Here is a 17281-nt window from a genome sequence, read left to right as displayed (position 1 = left end):
CTTTGCACAAAAAATAGTACTTCAGGTCCTACCTATAATTGTATCCAAAAATCTTTAAAAAATTAAGGTTTTAAAGGTTTATTCCACCCGAAAATATTACTTATAAATTAAAAAAAACCTTTGTTTCATGCATTGGGACAAAATGTGTAGCAATATAATGTTATAATCAGGTAAATAAATAATGTAATCATATGGTGTGGTCACCGTGTTCTCTCAATCTATAACAGGACAGTTTGAAAGTTTTGAACAAGGTGATAAACAAAGACAATGCTGGAGGCAGATATTTAGATTTATTTTTACATTATTAAACCAAAATAAAAGCTTAAAACACAGAGACACACAGACGCTGATCCAAAATGAAAAGCATCAAGTTACTGTATGTGGACATCACTGAAGTAGCTCCTTAGACTCATCTCAGAGAGACAGACACACAGAGAGACATTAGGTTGTCTATGAACAATGTTCTGAATCGAGGGCAGTAGAAGAAGCGTGTGGCCTGAAAGTGCAGCCATAAGCAAACGGCCTCCGGCTCTGCAGACACATCCTACTCGATTTATGATGTGCTACCTCAAATCTTTTAAATCTAAGCTTGCATTGTGGTAATTTTGTTTTTTCGTAATCTTCTTTGTTCCACTTCACCATTAAACTGCATTTTGATACAACAGATAAAACTGCACTACCACCAATTCCTCCAGTCACAGCCACATCTTGGTGGCTTCCGTCAATCATGTCCTTTTTTTGTGAAGTGCCTTTCTCATTATTTTTCACAGCGTATCGTGCAGTTTATTTCTTAATAATCAATGTAAATGAAGTTGAAGATGTACTCAGTAACTTGAAAATATTAGTTTTTCCCTATTGTTTACACACATTTTCTGAAAGCGTGCATCATACTCTCAGAACTCTACACACAAAACACCCACACAAACACACACAATGGGCAAAACCCCTCAATTCTGCAATTGCAAAATTAAACTTTACATTCAAAATAATGTTATTTCTTCTCAAAATTGTATTTTGTTTTCAAATGACACACACAAACCATCATTTGAATAGACGTAAGAACCAGTTGATGACTGATGTGCTCAATGTAAAATATGCTGATGAAAACACTACTTCTCCATTTATCATCAAGACTTAGGCCTTTTTGTTCAGTGTTACACTTACTACAGACAGTGAATACATAAGTGTGTTATAAAATATTTTAGAAAATTAAGACACTGTAACAAATGTTATTTTTTTCCCACAAAAACAATGTATAAAGTGTACATCCCAACCAACACAAAATTGCACATACAGTGGTCTGCATACAAAAACAACATAATTTACCGTATACAGTTACAGTAAAAAAAAAAACAACAAAAAAACTATGCTGTATCATCTCTTCTCTTTCAGTCTGGCCATAGCACCTCATCTACGTACATCCTAAGCAATGTTTTCTCTGGCAAAGCAGTGGGGGTAAATATGGCTTAGCATGGTGAATCCAGCTGTGAAAAGCATTAACTGCTATATCTCCACATGCATCATCCATGGCTTGGAGAAGGGTAGACATGTTTGAGGATTTTGGTCATACACTTTCCATCAATGTGGTCATTGTGTCTCAAGCACCAGTATTTGTGTGTAAACAATTGTGAAAACTATAAGGTATCATCCCCTGGTTAAAGAGAAGTAGCTGTGAATGTGATTTACTGTATCAGCATGTCAGTGATTGTTTATCACTGTATGAAAGCAGTTTTTGTTGAACATTTTATTAAACATTATGATGATAGAACATTGGTTCATTTGCCTTAATTTATGAACATATACGAGGGCTGTCCGTTAAGTATAGGTCCTTTTTATTTTTTTCAAAAACTATATGGATTTCATTCATATGTTTTTACGTCAGACATGCTTGAACCCTCGTGCGCATGCGTGAGTTTTTCCACGCCTGTCGGTGACGTCATTCGCCTGTGAGCACTCCTTGTGGGAGGAGTCGTCCAGCCCCTCGTTGGAATTCCTTTGTCTGAGAAGTTGCTGAGAGACTGGCGCTTTGTTTGATCAAAATTTTTTCTAAACCTGTGAGACACATCGAAGTGGACATGGTTCGAAAAATTAAGCTGGTTTTCAGTGAAAATTTTAACAGCTGATGAGAGATTTTGAGGTGATTCTGTCGCTTTAAGGACTTTTCACGGTGCGAGACGTCGCGCAGCGCTCTCAGGCAGCGTCATCAGCCTGTTTCAAGCTTAAAACCTCCACATTTCAGGCTCTATTGATCCAGGACGTCGTGAGAGAACAGAGACGTTTCAGAAGAAGTCAGTTTCAGCATTTTATCCGGATATTCCACTGTTAAAGGAGATTTTTTTAATGAAAGACGTGCGGACGGGTCCGCGCGTCGGGACGCAGCCGACGCGGCGCGGCGGCACAGGAAAAACACCTCCGTGTTGATAACCATTTGTTAAAATCCAGTTGGCTTTTGATGGCTTTCAGTGGAGTGAGTATATGAGAAATTGTTTATCAGCTGGAGATGTTCCAACTTGTCCTTAAGGCTTCCAGCAGAGGTGTTTTTCCTGTGACGGAGCGTCGTGGCGGCTGCGAGCCGACGCTGCAATCCGCCCGCACGTCTTTCATTAAAAAAATCTCCTTTAACAGTGGAATATCTGGATAAAATGCTGAAACCGACTTCTTCTGAAACTTCTCTGTTCTCTCACGACGTCCTGGATCAACAGAGCCTGAAATGTGGAGGTTTTAAGCTTGAAACAGGCTGATGACGCTGCCTGAGAGCGCTGCACGACGTCTCGCAGCGTGGAAAGTCCTTAAAGCGACAGAATCACCTCAAAATCTCTCATCAGCTGTTAAAATTTTCACTGAAAACCAGCTTAATTTTTCGAACCATGTCCACTTCGATGTGTCTCACAGGTTTAGAAAAAATTTTGATCAAACAAAGTGCCAGTCTCTCAGCAACTTCTCAGACAAAGGAATTCCGACGAGGGGCTGCACGACTCCTCCCACAAGGAGTGCTCACAGGCGAATGACGTCACCGACAGGCGTGGAAAAACTCACGCATGCGCACGAGGGTTCAAGCATGTCTGACGTAAAAACATATGAATGAAATCCATATAGTTTTTGAAAAAAATAAAAAGGACCTATACTTTACGGACAGACCTCGTACATACATATATATATATATATATATATATATACATATATACATATATATATACACAACCCCAAATCAGAAAAAGCTATCATGGAATGGAAGATGCAAAAAAACAAACAAACAAAACATAAACAACTTAATTTCATTTGTTAATACAGTAGAGTTCAGAATAATAGTAGTGCTAAGTGACTAAAAAGATTAATCCAGGTTTTGAGTATATTTCTTATTGTTACATGGGAAACAAGGTACCAGTAGATTCAGTAGATTCTCACAAATCCAACAAGACCAAGCATTCATGATATGCACACTAGGGCTATGAGTACAAAACATTTTTCAAAACTTTAATTTTCCTGATGTTGCATTTGATAAACTTTTACCCATAGTTCACTTTTTTGAAGTTTACTTCATTGGATCATGAGAAACCCTCCCGCACCTAGCACCACATCACTTTTAAAAAATACGAGTTTACACAATACTACAACCCCTAGCAAAAATTATGGAATCACCGGCCTCGGAGGATGTTCATTCAGTTGTTTAATTTTGTAGAAAAAAAGCAGATCACAGACATGACACAAAACTAAAGTCATTTCAAATGGCAACTTTCTGGCTTTAAGAAACACTATAAGAAATCAAGAAAAAAAGATTGTGGCAGTCAGTAACGGTTACTTTTTTAGACCAAGCAGAGGAAAAAAAATATGGAATCACCCTGTAAATTTTCATCCCCAAAACTAACACCTGCATCATATCAGATCTGCTCGTTAGTCTGCATCTAAAAAGGAGTGAACACACCTTGGAGAGCTGTTGCACCAAGTGGACTGACATGAATCATGGCTCCAACACGAGAGATGTCAATTGAAACAAAGGAGAGAATTATCAAACTCTTAAAAGAGAGTAAATCATCACGCAATGTTGCAAAAGATGTTGGTTGTTCAGTCAGCTGTGTCTAAACTCTGGACCAAATACTGTCTGGAGAGAGCATATCTCACCCATATTGGCCTCTCTTCATTGGCTTCCTGTTAATTCTAGAATAGAATTTAAAATTCTCCTTCTTACTTATAAGGTTTTGAATAATCAGGTCCCATCTTATCTTAGGGACCTCGTAGTACCATATCACCCCAATAGAGAGATTCGCTCTCAGACAGCAGGCTTACTTGTAGTTCCTAGGGTTTGTAAGAGTAGAATGGGAGGCAGAGCCTTCAGCTTTCAGGCTCCTCTCCTGTGGAACCAGCTCCCAATTCAGATCAGGGAGACAGACACCCTCTCTACTTTTAAGATTAGGCTTAAAACTTTCCTTTTTGCTAAAGCTTATAGTTAGGGCTGGATCAGGTGACCCTGAACCATCCCTTAGTTATGCTGCTATAGACGTAGACTGCTGGGGGGTTCCCATGATGCACTGTTTCTTTCTCTTTTTGCTCTGTATGCACCACTCTGCATTTAATCATTAGTGATCGATCTCTGCTCCCCTCCACAGCATGTCTTTTTCCTGGTTCTCTCCCTCAGCCCCAACCAGTCCCAGCAGAAGACTGCCCCTCCCTGAGCCTGGTTCTGCTGGAGGTTTCTTCCTGTTAAAAGGGAGTTTTTCCTTCCCACTGTAGCCAAGTGCTTGCTCACAGGGGGTCGTTTTGACCGTTGGGGTTTTACATAATTATTGTATGGCCTTGCCTTACAATATAAAGCGCCTTGGGGCAACTGTTTGTTGTGATTTGGCGCTATATATATAAAAAAAATTGATTGATTGATTGATACAAACAACATGGGAAGGTTGTTAAAGGCAAACATACTGGTAGACCAAGGAAGACATCAAAGCGTCAAGACAGAAAACTTAAAGCAATATGTCTCAAAAATCAAAAAATGTACAACAAAATAAATGAGGAACGAATGGGAGGAAACTGGAGTCAACGTCTGTGACCGAACTGTAAGAAACCGCCTAAAGGAAATGGGATTTACATACAGAAAAGCTAAACGAAAGGCATCATTAACACCTAAACAGAAAAAAACAAGGTTACAATGGGCTAAGGAAAAGCAATTGTGGACTGTGAATGACTGGATGAAAGTCATATTCAGTGATGAATCTCTAATCTGCATTGGGCAAGGTGATGATGTTGGAACTTTTGTTTGGTGCCTTTCCAATGAGATTTATAAAGATGACTGCCTGAAGAGAACATGTAAATTTCCACAGTCATTGATGATATGGGGCTGCATGTCAGGTAAAGGCACGGGGGAGATGGCTGTCATTACATCATCAATAAATGCACAAGTTTATGTTGATATTTTGGACAATTGAAAGGATGTTTGGGGATGATGAAATCATTTTTCAAAATGATAATGCATCTTGCCATAGAGCAAAAACTGCAAAAACATTCCTTGCAAAAAGACACATAGGGTCAATGTCAATGAGCAGATCTGATTTGATGCAGGTGTTAATTTGGGGGATGAAAATTTACAGGGTGATTCCATAATTTTTTCCTCAGAATTGAGTGATTCCATATTTTTTCCTCTGCTTGGTCTAAAAAAGTAACCGTTACTGCCACAATCTTTTTTTCTTGATTTCTTATAGTGTTTCTTAAAGCCAGAAAGTTGCCATTTGAAATGACTTTAGTTTTGTGTCATGTCTGTGATCTGCTTTTTTTCTACAAAATTAAACAACTGAATGAACATCCTCTGAGGCCGGTGATTCCATAATTTTTGCCAGGGGTTGTATTTAAAATAATGTAACAAGAAAAGAATTAAGAAGTATCAAGAAATAACAAGAAAATATATACAAATAAAATATATACAAAAAAAATTGTCTGCAATTTGATAGTAAGAAAATTGACAATAAGGAGTACCAAGTTGTGTGCTTGAAAAATGACAGAACATTACAACTTGGCATTTTGGCAAGTGACAGTGGAACTGCTGCAGACATCTATATACCACTACAGGACCTGCTTGATGAGTATGTGTCACCAGTCAATACTGGTCGCAAAAATGGTGTTGTAGCCAGGCTTCAGAGAACATTTCGAGACAAGGGATTCAATGATCCTCAATACATCGGCTGCCACCACCACATTCTTGATCTTGTTCTGCGACGTGTTGGATTTCTTTTTTCCTATATGGTCACATTCACCTAACATTAACTGCGAGTTTAATGATGAGATTTTGGAACAGTATGATGATTTACAAAATGCATACATGGGCACAGAAGGGATACCAGAGTATGAGAACCTTGGCTGGAGAGATGATTTTAAATTCCTTTTTGAGCTTTGTGAAGCATATAAGTTTTACAAAACGGAGGAAAAATGGCACAAGCTGCCATCACTTCACAGGGCCAGGTAGAACTCACGAGGAATTTTTGTACTTATTGCATTTTTCCTTCTTCCAAATTGGCGAGAACAGCTGAGGGTAACTTGCGATTTCATTGCAACTACATGGTCGCGGGCCTGGTTTTCTAACCAACACTATTCAGAGACGGATTATGAAGTCCTGCTGTCAGCAATATCCAAACTTAAGTGTCCCAAAGCTGTGAAATGCTTCTCTACTCACTGGAAAAAGGAACCATCTACTTGCAAAACAGACAAATATCTTAGCAAATTTATTAACACTAATACACAAATCTGAAACACTATTAAAAACACAAATGCTATATGTATTCATTTTCATGTATTCCTCATGTGTATTGTATGTAAAACTGACATGTTATAATAAAGAGTGAGCCACGAGGTGTTTTATTGTGAAATATGAAACTGTCTTAGGTGCAGGAGGTTTTTTCAAGATCTGGCAAAACCAAAGTCATTTTTGTGAGTTTTAGGTAAAAGTTCATCATTTATAACCCCAGGCTAATAAATTTGAGATTTGTCATAACCCTAATGCACACTCTTAAAGAGTGGCCATCATCCTGCTTTCTGCTGTTGCTCTGGAAACTGTGCACTGTCTCTCCTGGAGAAAACAAGAAGCCCAATTTTGTGCTGATGATGGTTGATGACCTGGGAATTGGTGACCTGGGCTGCTATGGCAATACAACCCTTAGGTAAAAACTGTTCAGCTGTGTTTAGATGGTCCTAAATTGCTTGAATAATACAGAAATACAGTACAGTAAGTTGGATTCACGACAAAGCTGCTGTTTGTTTAATTTAATGTTTGTTTGCAACAAACATTAAATTAACTATTTTACTGCAGATTGTGTTGCAGATTTATTGCAAATCTGTTGTTAGCAGAGCTGTAACATTTCATTGATTATTAAATTAATTGCCAGGTAGTTTAGTAAAGGATTGTTTATTCTTCTTTTTCATACAGCAGTGTTCAGAATAATAGTGCTATGTGACTAAAAAGATTAATCCAGGTTTTGAGTATATTTCTTATTGTTACATGGGAAACAAGGTACCAGTAGATTCAGTAGATTCTCACAAACCAAGCATTCATGATATGCACACTCTTAAGGCTATGAAATTGGGCTATTAGTAAAAAAAAATAGAAAAGGGGGTGTTCACAATAATAGAAGTGTGGCATTCAGTCAGTGAGTTCGTCAATTTTGTGGAACAAACAGGTGTGAATCAGGTGTCCCCTATTTAAGGATGAAGCCAGCACCTCTTGAACATGCTTTTCTCTTTGAAAGCCTGAGGAAAATGGGACATTCAAGACATTGTTCAGAAGAACAGTCTGGTTTGATTAAAAAGTTGATTGGAGTGGGGAAAACTTACACGCAGGTGCAAAAAATTATAGGCTGTTCATCTACAATGATCTCCAATGCTTTAAAATGGACAAAAAAAACAGAGATGCGTGGAAGAAAATGGAAAAGAACCATCAAAATGGATAGAAGAATAACCAGAATGGTAAAGGCTCACCCACTGATCAGCTCCAGGATGAACAAAGACAGTCTGGAGTTACCTGTAAGTGCTGTGACAGTTAGAAGACGCCTGTGTAAAGCTAATTTATTTGCAAGAATCCCCCGCAAAGTCCCTCTGTTAAATAAAAGACGTGCAGAAGAGGTTACAATTTGCCAAAGAACACATCAACTGGCCTAAAGAGAAATGGAGGAATATTTTGTGGACTGATGAGAGTAAAATTATTCTTTTTGGGTCCAAGGGCCACAGACAGTTTCTGAGACGACCCCCAAACTCTGAATTCAAGCCACAGTTCACAGTGAAGACAGTGAAGCATGGTGGTGCAAGCATCATGATATGGGCATGTTTCTCCTGCAGCACTGATCATGGATCAGTTTGGATATGTCAAATTACTCGAAGAGGTTGTTGCCTTATGCTGAAGAGGACATGCCCTTGAAATGGGTGTTTCAACAAGACAATGACCCCAAGCACACTAGTAAACAAGCAAAGTCTTGGTTCCAAACCAACAAAATTAATGCCTTGCAGATGTGAAGAAATCATGAAAAACTGTGGTTATACAACTAAATACTAGTTTAGTGATTCACAGGATTGCTAAAAAAGCAGTTTGAACATAACAGTTTTGAGTTTGTAGCGTCAACAGCAGATCCTACTATTACTGTGAACACCCCCTTTTCTACTTTTTTTTTTACTAATAGCCCAATTTCATAGCCTTAAGAGTGTGCATATCATGAATGCTTGGTCTTATTGGATTTGTGAGAATCTACTGAATCTACTGGTACCTTGTTTCCCATGTAACAATAAGAAATATACTCAAAACCTGGATTAATCTTTTTAGTCACATAGCACTATTATTATTCTGAACACTACTGTACACACAGTGCAATGTGTCCACCCAGCGGCTGACTGCCTAGCAAGCGAACCAGGAAACATACGCGTACATCTACTATTCTAAATCCAGCCAAGATTCAGGGGATGAACCTGCCTAATTGTTCATGTGACAGCACTTCTAAAATCGCAAAAGATGCCCCCATGACCACAGCAGCTGCTGGATTTAGCTTCGTCCTGCCTTGGAAGCATTTTAACAAAAAGCTAATGGAGGACCACAATAGAGCAAAAAAGTATGGGACAAAAATGCATGGTACATTGTCAGTCATACGATGGGATGCAATCAACCAATCAAAAGACATGGTTATATTTAGTTGTCATGAGTAATATGGAGTAAATCCTGATAAAGGTGGTTATCTACATGAATAAATTATTAAATTAAACAAGTCCCAAAATAATGCTTCAGAAAGGACCATTTTCCTTCTGCTGTCAGCGACATATAGATTAGCGCATCAGACGACTTCATTCAGCGTCAGGTGAAATATTCTTCTGCCACCCGTGTGTGCCCTTGACCAAAAGAGCATCTGTAGACCCAGAGTTAGTTCTCAGGTGCCAGACATGCTGCACACTACTCCGCATGGTTGGCTTGTGTCTCACTATTATTCAGACAAGTTAAATGCAGACGACAAATTTACTTTAATGTGCACACAACTCTTCTTCTATCTTCATCCAGTACTACTGCTGTCACATCCTACAGAAGACAGAAAAATACCAAAATGTGTTTCAGAGTGAGGCACAAGGTTACAACCACAAATTTGAAAATATTAGGATGATATTGAAAATGGAGGCAGGAAGTGATCTTTATGTTGACTATTTCAATGCAAATTGTATGAACCAAGACATTTCATGTTTTGTGTCAACTTCATTTCATTTGTTAATATAAAGTAAAACTTGCACATAATAGATTAAGGTGGACAAGCAAATTTTGTCCAGGCTTTTAATCAAGGAAATACAGTACCTACTTTCCTTGAATCACTTTGTGAGTGCTGAACTTCATTATATACAGCCGTTACTGGACACGCCCACACTGCTTTGTCCAGTACATGCAAGGGTTTTTTAATGAAAATGCATTGTGACTGAACAGGACATTTTGGATCGTTTCCGATATAAGCGAAACTGTTATACAAAATTCTTTATATACTGTGTTTAGTACATGGAAAACCATACAAAAGCGACACCAGCACATCTAACTGGTAGGTGGTCACGGGGAAGACTCAGGACACACTGGAGGGATCATATTTCACAGCTGTTTTTGAATGCCTCAGAATTCTCTAGCAAGAGATAAAGGACATGACAGAGGATAGGGAAGTATGAGATGAGCTGCTTTGTCTACTCCCACTGTGACCTGGGCCTGGATAAGCAGGGGAAATGAATGAATGAATGAGATCAAATTTAGGCTTGTTTCCCATGTGCCTTCTGGCAAAGAGCAGCTGAAATGTAAGTTCTTTGGTGTGCTGGTTTTGTTTTAAATTGGGGGGGGGGGGGGGGGGGGGGGGGGATTGGGCTTCTGTGTCAGAAAATGTGTCTTAATTACTGTCGTGTTGACAATTGTGGCAGGTAGGTTCACCCCTTTGCTGTGAATATGATGTTTGTCATCAAGTCAGTTGATGTATTTGCATCATGAGCACTAACCATCAGCTCATCCAGGCCTCTTTCTTCAGAAACTTCACAGCATCATCAAAACCTTCTTGACATAACGAGTGCATGGCAGCAGAGTCTGGAGGGAACAATGCCTGGCTCAGCCGCTTGATGTTCTCCATGGACAACTGACAAAAGAATACAAGACACGTTTGTGAAGCACATCAGCTGGTTAACATGACGGACTCCAGGACAGACTGCCTCCTTGGTGTCTGGCTTGAACGGTGTTCTTCTAATGAATACAAGGTTGTAATTGTTTTGTTTATTTCTGCTTCCTGTCTAACACTTCTGTTGGTTTTTAAGAGCAACAGCTACAAACTTTAGTTTATTATTTTACTCCTGCGTGAATCCTAGGAGCAAGCGTTTTCAATACCAGTTAGCTTGTGCTAGCTCTTGCTACACATTTGGATTTTCTGGTGCACAACTTACATTACATTACACTTTACATTAATCTTGTGCGATGCTGACAGAAAGGGTTGCCCTCTTAGAGAGCTGTGTCAGTAAGTTAGAGCAGCTTCTGAGTTCAGTGGAATTAGACAAAATGGGCACTACAGACAAGCTTAGTGCCAGGCTGGCGAGGGCGTCTGTTAACACTAGCTAAGCTCCGTCGGCTAAAGAAGATGGCTTTTGGACTGTTGTTAGGCGAAAGAAGTCACATAGGGCTTGGTGCCCGGTTGTGGTACCCAGTTCACAGTTGCCACTGTCGACTGTGAACCATTGTTCAGCCTTGTCTGTTGATAGCCCTCCAACCCCACGGGTGACTCCATCTCCAGGCCAAAAAGCTGTGCATTAGTGATAGGGGATTCTATCACCCGCAAAGTTAGATTACAGATGCCAGCTGATGTTAAAGTAGACCTGCACTGAAATAAATGCAGTCAAATCTTTGGACCAAAAAAATGACTTATATTTACACAGAAGATCCTTCTGAATGTAGTAAAGTGAATCTGCAAGCCCAGATCTGTCATTCAACAGAGAAATATTCATTTAAAAAATGACAAATTTACAGCTAAAATTTGGCCCTCCGCAAAACTGTCATCACATCCGGGACTTTGCAGAGACTTCAGAGAGAAGATCTTATCCCAGCATGCATTGCACGCAGCAACTGCAATTTGTGGATTTATGTCAGTTTGCATCTCTTACAAAAGCACCTTTTTATTCTCTTATACGGAAGGATAGACTTTTTTTTAAAACCATGTTGTCTTGCGGTACATATGTGATTATACATTTCTTTTATTTTTGCTTGAAAATTATTTTTGGGGACTTTTTCATACACCCATTTGATTGAGTGGTGTCGCATTGAAAATCTTTTAGCCTCCGGTGTTACTGTTGCAGGGTACGGATGTGGGACCCGCAAAGAATCCAAGTCATTAAAAAGATACAAACCTCTCTCAGTGGCCACGGAGCTCTGCGGCTGCGGTTACCAAGACCATGTGGCGCTGCAGATTTTTCCGCAAGAGTCTATCCTTGCGGGCTGCCGGAGCGCTCCGCATCAAAACAACGAGCGTAGTCTCTGGACTTGTTGCCAAGTTGAGCACACCTCCATTCAGTAGACAGGGAGGTGGTGCCGGAGTTGGCCGCAGCTCTGCACAGCAGACACGGGGGCGGTGTGAGTGGCCCACTGCGGCCAGCGCTTACCAAGTCTGCGGGCTCGGTAAGGGCATCGGAGGCAGTGAGAGCAAGGTGAAAGGGAAGAACGTCGCCCACTGTCGATGTCGCCACTGATCTGAGCATGCAGAGCTGTATCTCGTATTCATTGCAGCTTACTTTTGGATGTTGAAACCAGGATGTGTATAACAGTAACATTACTAACAGATAAAATCAATTTCGATTGAGAAATAGCTAGTATTGCATTCACTCAACGCGCGGACTGAAGGCGCTAGCGCTCTGTCTTCTCTCTTGCGTCACAGCAATGTCCCAGATGTACAAACTGTTTTCGCAGAGGGCTGCAAATTTGCCATTTTTAAATGAAGATTTCTCCACTGAATTACAAATTTGGGCTTGCAGATTTACTTTATTGCATTCATAAGGGTCTTATAAATACATATCAAATACATATACCAATACATATTGGGGGTCATCTCACAAACTGTCTGCAGCCCTTGGACCCAAAAAGAACAATTTTACTCTCATCAGTCCACAAAATATTCCTCCATTTCTCTTTAGGCCAGTTGATGTGTTCTTTGGCAAATTGTAACCTCTTCTGCACGTCTTTTATTTAACAGAGGGACTTTGCGGGGGATTCTTGCAAATAAATTAGCTTCACACAGGCGTCTTCTAACTGTCACAGCACTTACAGGTAACTCCAGACTGTCTTTGTTCATCCTGGAGCTGATCCAATGGGTGAGCCTTTGCCATTCTGGTTATTCTTCTATCCATTTTGATGGTTGTTTTCCATTTTCTTTCATGCGGCTCTGGTTTTTTGTCCATTTTAAAGCAATAGAGATCATTGTAGATGAACAGCCCATAATTTTTCCACCTGCGTATAAGTTTTCCCCTCTCCAATCAACTTTTTAATCAAACCACACTGTTCTTCTGAACAATGTCTTGAATGTCCCATTTTCCTCAGGCTTTCAAAGAGAAAAGCATGTTCAACAGGTGCTGGCTTCATCCTTAAATAGGGGACACCTGATTCACACCTGTTTGTTCCACAAAATGGACGAACTCACTGACTGAATGCCACACTACTATTATTGTGAACACCCCTTTTCTACTTTTTTTTTTACTAATAGCCCAATTTTATAGCCTTAAGAGTGTGCATATCATGAATGCTTGGTCTTGTTGGATTTGTGAGAATGTACTGGTACCTTGTTTCCCATGTAACAATAAGAAATATACTCAAAACCTGGATTAATCTTTTTAGTCACATAGCACTACTATTATTCTGAACACCTAGGGCGTAATTTTGGGTAGGGTCGCTAGGGTCACGTCCCTACCAATATTCAGCCCCCTACTGTGTAATCACGACCAATAAAACCGCTGTCCGCCATTATTATGGCACATAAAGGGTTAAATGTATGCCACTGCTCGAAGCCCCCCTCTTTAACGTTGATATCCTTGTCTGATTAGCTACCCGTTTCTCGCTGATGGAGATTTTATGAGTTGTTATCATTTATTTAATTAATCATTGCCTGCTTACATGATATTCAATGTAATCAAAAGTAGTCTGAGTTAAGTTTCTGCTTCTTGTGAAATGAACTGTATCAACTATCTGTTATCTGTGTGATGTGGGAGTGAAACCAGCCACAAGACTGAAAGAATATGTGTCTTAGCTGACTTGTTAAAGGATTCTACATTTATTACTGTCTGAATTATATTCTTTTATACTTCATTTACTCATTTAATCATAATAATTATGTACCCATTCATATATGCTGCATTTAAGCTAAATGATTGCTCAGCCACAGTGATGAACTAAAGGTTGCTTCAGGACTCTGTTGACATCGAAACTTAACAGCTTACTCCCTTCTTTCGGTGAAAGAAACGAGCATGTTTCACAGGAAACCGTAACTCACAAGCAACCGTTCACCCCTCCCTTCCCCAAACACAATATACCCTGATGCTACGTTGTATTGTTTATGATTTTTTTCTTTTCTAATAAAAGAGCAGAGCACCGGAGGGGTGGCGGAGAGGAGCAGGAGAAGCAAGGTTGGTCGTAGGTTTGTACGCGCTCTCCGAAGCTTCTCCCCTTTGCGCAAAGCTCACAAAAGAGATCTCTGTCTAACAGTTGTCTTCTTTATGTGTGATTGTGCTTTGAGAAACTGTGTTTTGCAGGCTACGATCTCAGGCACAGTTTAAGTGCCAGGTCCAGTTAGGGCGACGGACCTGACATTTTCCTGGCGCCCAATGTGGGGCGTCGACACATCCTCCCTCCGTAACCAGAAGACGACGCGCCGCAACCCCGTTAGACAGACGAAAAGACCACCACTTCAAACGTGGCCGGCGTTCTAGACTGAAGTTGACTTGTGGCTCGGAGGAGGGATTGACGACGCTCTGCGAAGCCACTAGAATCACAATTTTGATGTAAGTAAGGAGTCTTTTGTGTGAGATTGTGGACTTTAAGTTAATCACTGCAGTGTAACTAAAACACAAGAACGTTTAATACGTGACCTGTGATTAAAACACAGGAAGACCGTTTAATACGTGACCTGTGACTAAAATACAGGAAGACCGTTTAACACGTGACCTGTGACGGGAAGACAGATTCATTCTTGACCCGATGTGATGTTTGCCACAGGAAGACAGTTAACACTTGACCTGGAGGGCAATTCTAAGACTATTATTTACGTCAAAGAGAGACAACTGTGACAACGTGTAGGATTGTTTTTTTTTTAAATGTTTTCACAAATTCTAATTGGACATTTTAAAAAGTACTGAAAACCCAAGTTTATCTGAAGGGGTAATGAATGATGAATGAATGGAATGTATGACTGGGAATGATCGTAAGCAAATTCCTGTAACTCCGGTTGCAGTGTAGCTTGCGTGACATTCCATACGCACAAAAACTCAACAGCGACCGCAAGGAAGCAGAGGCAAGGTCGACCCACCCAATCTAAGGTTTTGGTAGAAGCTTGGTCGGCACCTCGCGGACGCGCCAGAGTCATTAAAGGGGTCTTGAAATACCACTGATTTAGATGGCCCTAGGCCTAACCCCCTCAGTGGTCTAAAATGGGAAACACACAGGGTACATTAAAACTCGAGGGCGACCCCAAATATATGGAAAGGGTCTCCCCGGGATCCACACAGTACTGTAAAGACTGGAAAAAGAAATATGGTTTCACAAATAAACTTGTGGTTGTAAGTGACGTCACACTTCAAGTAGCCACAAAGACAGGAAAGAGTAAGTTAAAAAAGGAGGAAGAATTGAAAGTAGCGAAGATATGGTTAGATGAGGCACAGAAGAGACAGAAAGCAATCAATGACAGAAAGTGTCAGCAAGGAAAGACAAGATAATGTATGTAAGACCTGAAGATAATGAGACAGTGACCGGACGACAACAGCCACCATTACAGCCGAGGCCACAACCTGGACAACAAATTGTACAACAACCATCACAGCAGAATTCACAAGTACAACAACAACAATCACAGCAAGTTGTGAGGCCCAAAGTAGGGACTCCGACAACACCCAGACGTCCGCCAACTCTGACAAAAGTTTACACACCATCAAATAATCCATTTGTGAATATAACCCCACCACCTGTAACTGTAACACCTACGCCCCGTTGGATGGAGTAAAAATTCCAGTTGATGATGATTATAGAGCTATAAGTCCATTCGGTGGAAATCCACCATCCTATAATCAGACTGTCCCCACATTGTATCCAACCCTAGATACATCGTTTGATTTCGACTTCTCACCATCGCACACACGATCCTGACAAACATGGGGTGCGACCAACATATACCCAATGATTGAAGTAGCAAACCCAAACACAGCACAGGGACAACCGCCATCTATTTATGTTCACAGACCTTGGACTTTAGAGGAAGCTACCAAAGCCGCAGCTGGCCTTCCAGACCCAAGAGTTGATATAGAGGAATGGTTAAGACACATGGATGGGTTAATCTGGTCATACCGTCTGAATGGTCAGGAAATTGCTGAAATTGTAAGAGCAGCCTTGACAAAAGACTTTCATCATGTTCAAGGTGACTTTACAGGTAGAGATGCACAATGGGATGTACTCCCGTTTAGGATAAATGCACAAGGGCAATTCCAAGCTCCTTTACTTGTTCCTCTTCAGGATTTGTTTACCCGTATCAGAGAAAAATTCAGGCCAATGGCTGATTATGGTAGAATTGCAGCCACAAAACAAAGGCCTGACGAGGAACCTGATGATTTCAAATTACGAATGATGAAAGTTTTCAGAACACACAGTGACATCCCATTTGACGCAGGTGTAAACAGCGCTTTCCAAAGTCAGTTCAAACGAGCGTTGGAAACATGATGTAACTGTAGATACCCAGAGTGTAGACGACCTTGTCCTACGTCCGTCATGCATATAAATTAGAGGGGCAGAAGAAAAATAAACAAACATCCTCCGCCATATTTGTTGTAAATAGTGGAGATGACGAAATTTTCTATCAAGGAGGACGAGGCCACCAACCGTTCCGGGGACAGGGAAGAGGCTATAGACAAAGCTCTGGTCCTCGTGATAGAGGATGAGGATATTTCCCACAGAATGCTGACGAATCTGAAGTCTGTTGGAATTGTGGAAAGCCAGGCCATTGGTCATGCAACTGTCCAATGCCCAGGCAGGAACGGGGCAGAGGGTATGCACGCCCCTCGGCTCCTTCTCCTCCTCCACAATGACTAGCCGCCCAAGAAGCTAATTCAAGACAGGTTGAAGTTGATTCCTTGGATGTAAAGAGCCAGCCAGAGTTAGAATCAGACAAAGTCACAGCCCCCCCATTTGGAGCAGAGATTGTGAACATTTGTGGAGCAATAACGTTGGCCCATTTAAATGTGAAGCCAATGGTTAATCTTCGAGTTAATGGTCAAGAGTTTGATTTCCTTTGTGACACAGGGGCCTGTAGAACGGTCTTGAATAAATTACCCCCGAAAACTAGATTTACTCAAACAGGAATTTGGGTGACCTCAGCCAATGGTGTGACGAACCAAGAACGTGTGATTAAACATGTCACCTTTTGTGACCCAGAAACTCACATGATGGTGAGTAAGAGTGTTGTTTACTCACCTTCATGTACTGTGAATTTGTTGGGACGAGATTTGATGAATGCGCTGCGAATTAGCATCTGTCCATCTGTTCGTACGCCCGACATTTTTATGTCAAAGATAGAACGTCACA

General features: G+C 40.6%; 1 protein-coding gene across 5 annotated transcripts in view; it reads right to left on the bottom strand.

The window, feature by feature from the left end:
• Positions 1-2926: 2926 nt before the first annotated feature.
• Positions 2927-17281, bottom strand: part of pnpla4 (patatin-like phospholipase domain containing 4) — an 85443-nt gene continuing 71088 nt past the window's right edge. For 4 of the 5 annotated variants that reach the window (XM_034173590.1, XM_034173607.1, XM_034173601.1 and 1 more), the window contains 3 exons: positions 10471-10604; positions 7845-7850; positions 2927-2937 (listed from right to left, as the gene is read on the bottom strand). In XM_034173590.1, the coding sequence (XP_034029481.1) occupies positions 10473-10604 (132 nt within the window). In that variant the 3' untranslated portion in view covers positions 2927-2937; positions 7845-7850; positions 10471-10472. Of the gene's footprint in view, positions 2938-7844; positions 7851-8811; positions 9530-10470; positions 10605-17281 lie in introns of those variants that run through there. The other variant, XM_034173595.1, reaches the window with a different exon arrangement.

Source organism: Thalassophryne amazonica, chromosome 1 (genome assembly GCF_902500255.1).
Source record: "Thalassophryne amazonica chromosome 1, fThaAma1.1, whole genome shotgun sequence".
Taxonomy (NCBI): domain Eukaryota; kingdom Metazoa; phylum Chordata; class Actinopteri; order Batrachoidiformes; family Batrachoididae; genus Thalassophryne; species Thalassophryne amazonica.
The sequence above is the reverse complement of the archived record's forward strand: the minus strand, read 5'-3'. Positions and strand labels throughout refer to the sequence as shown.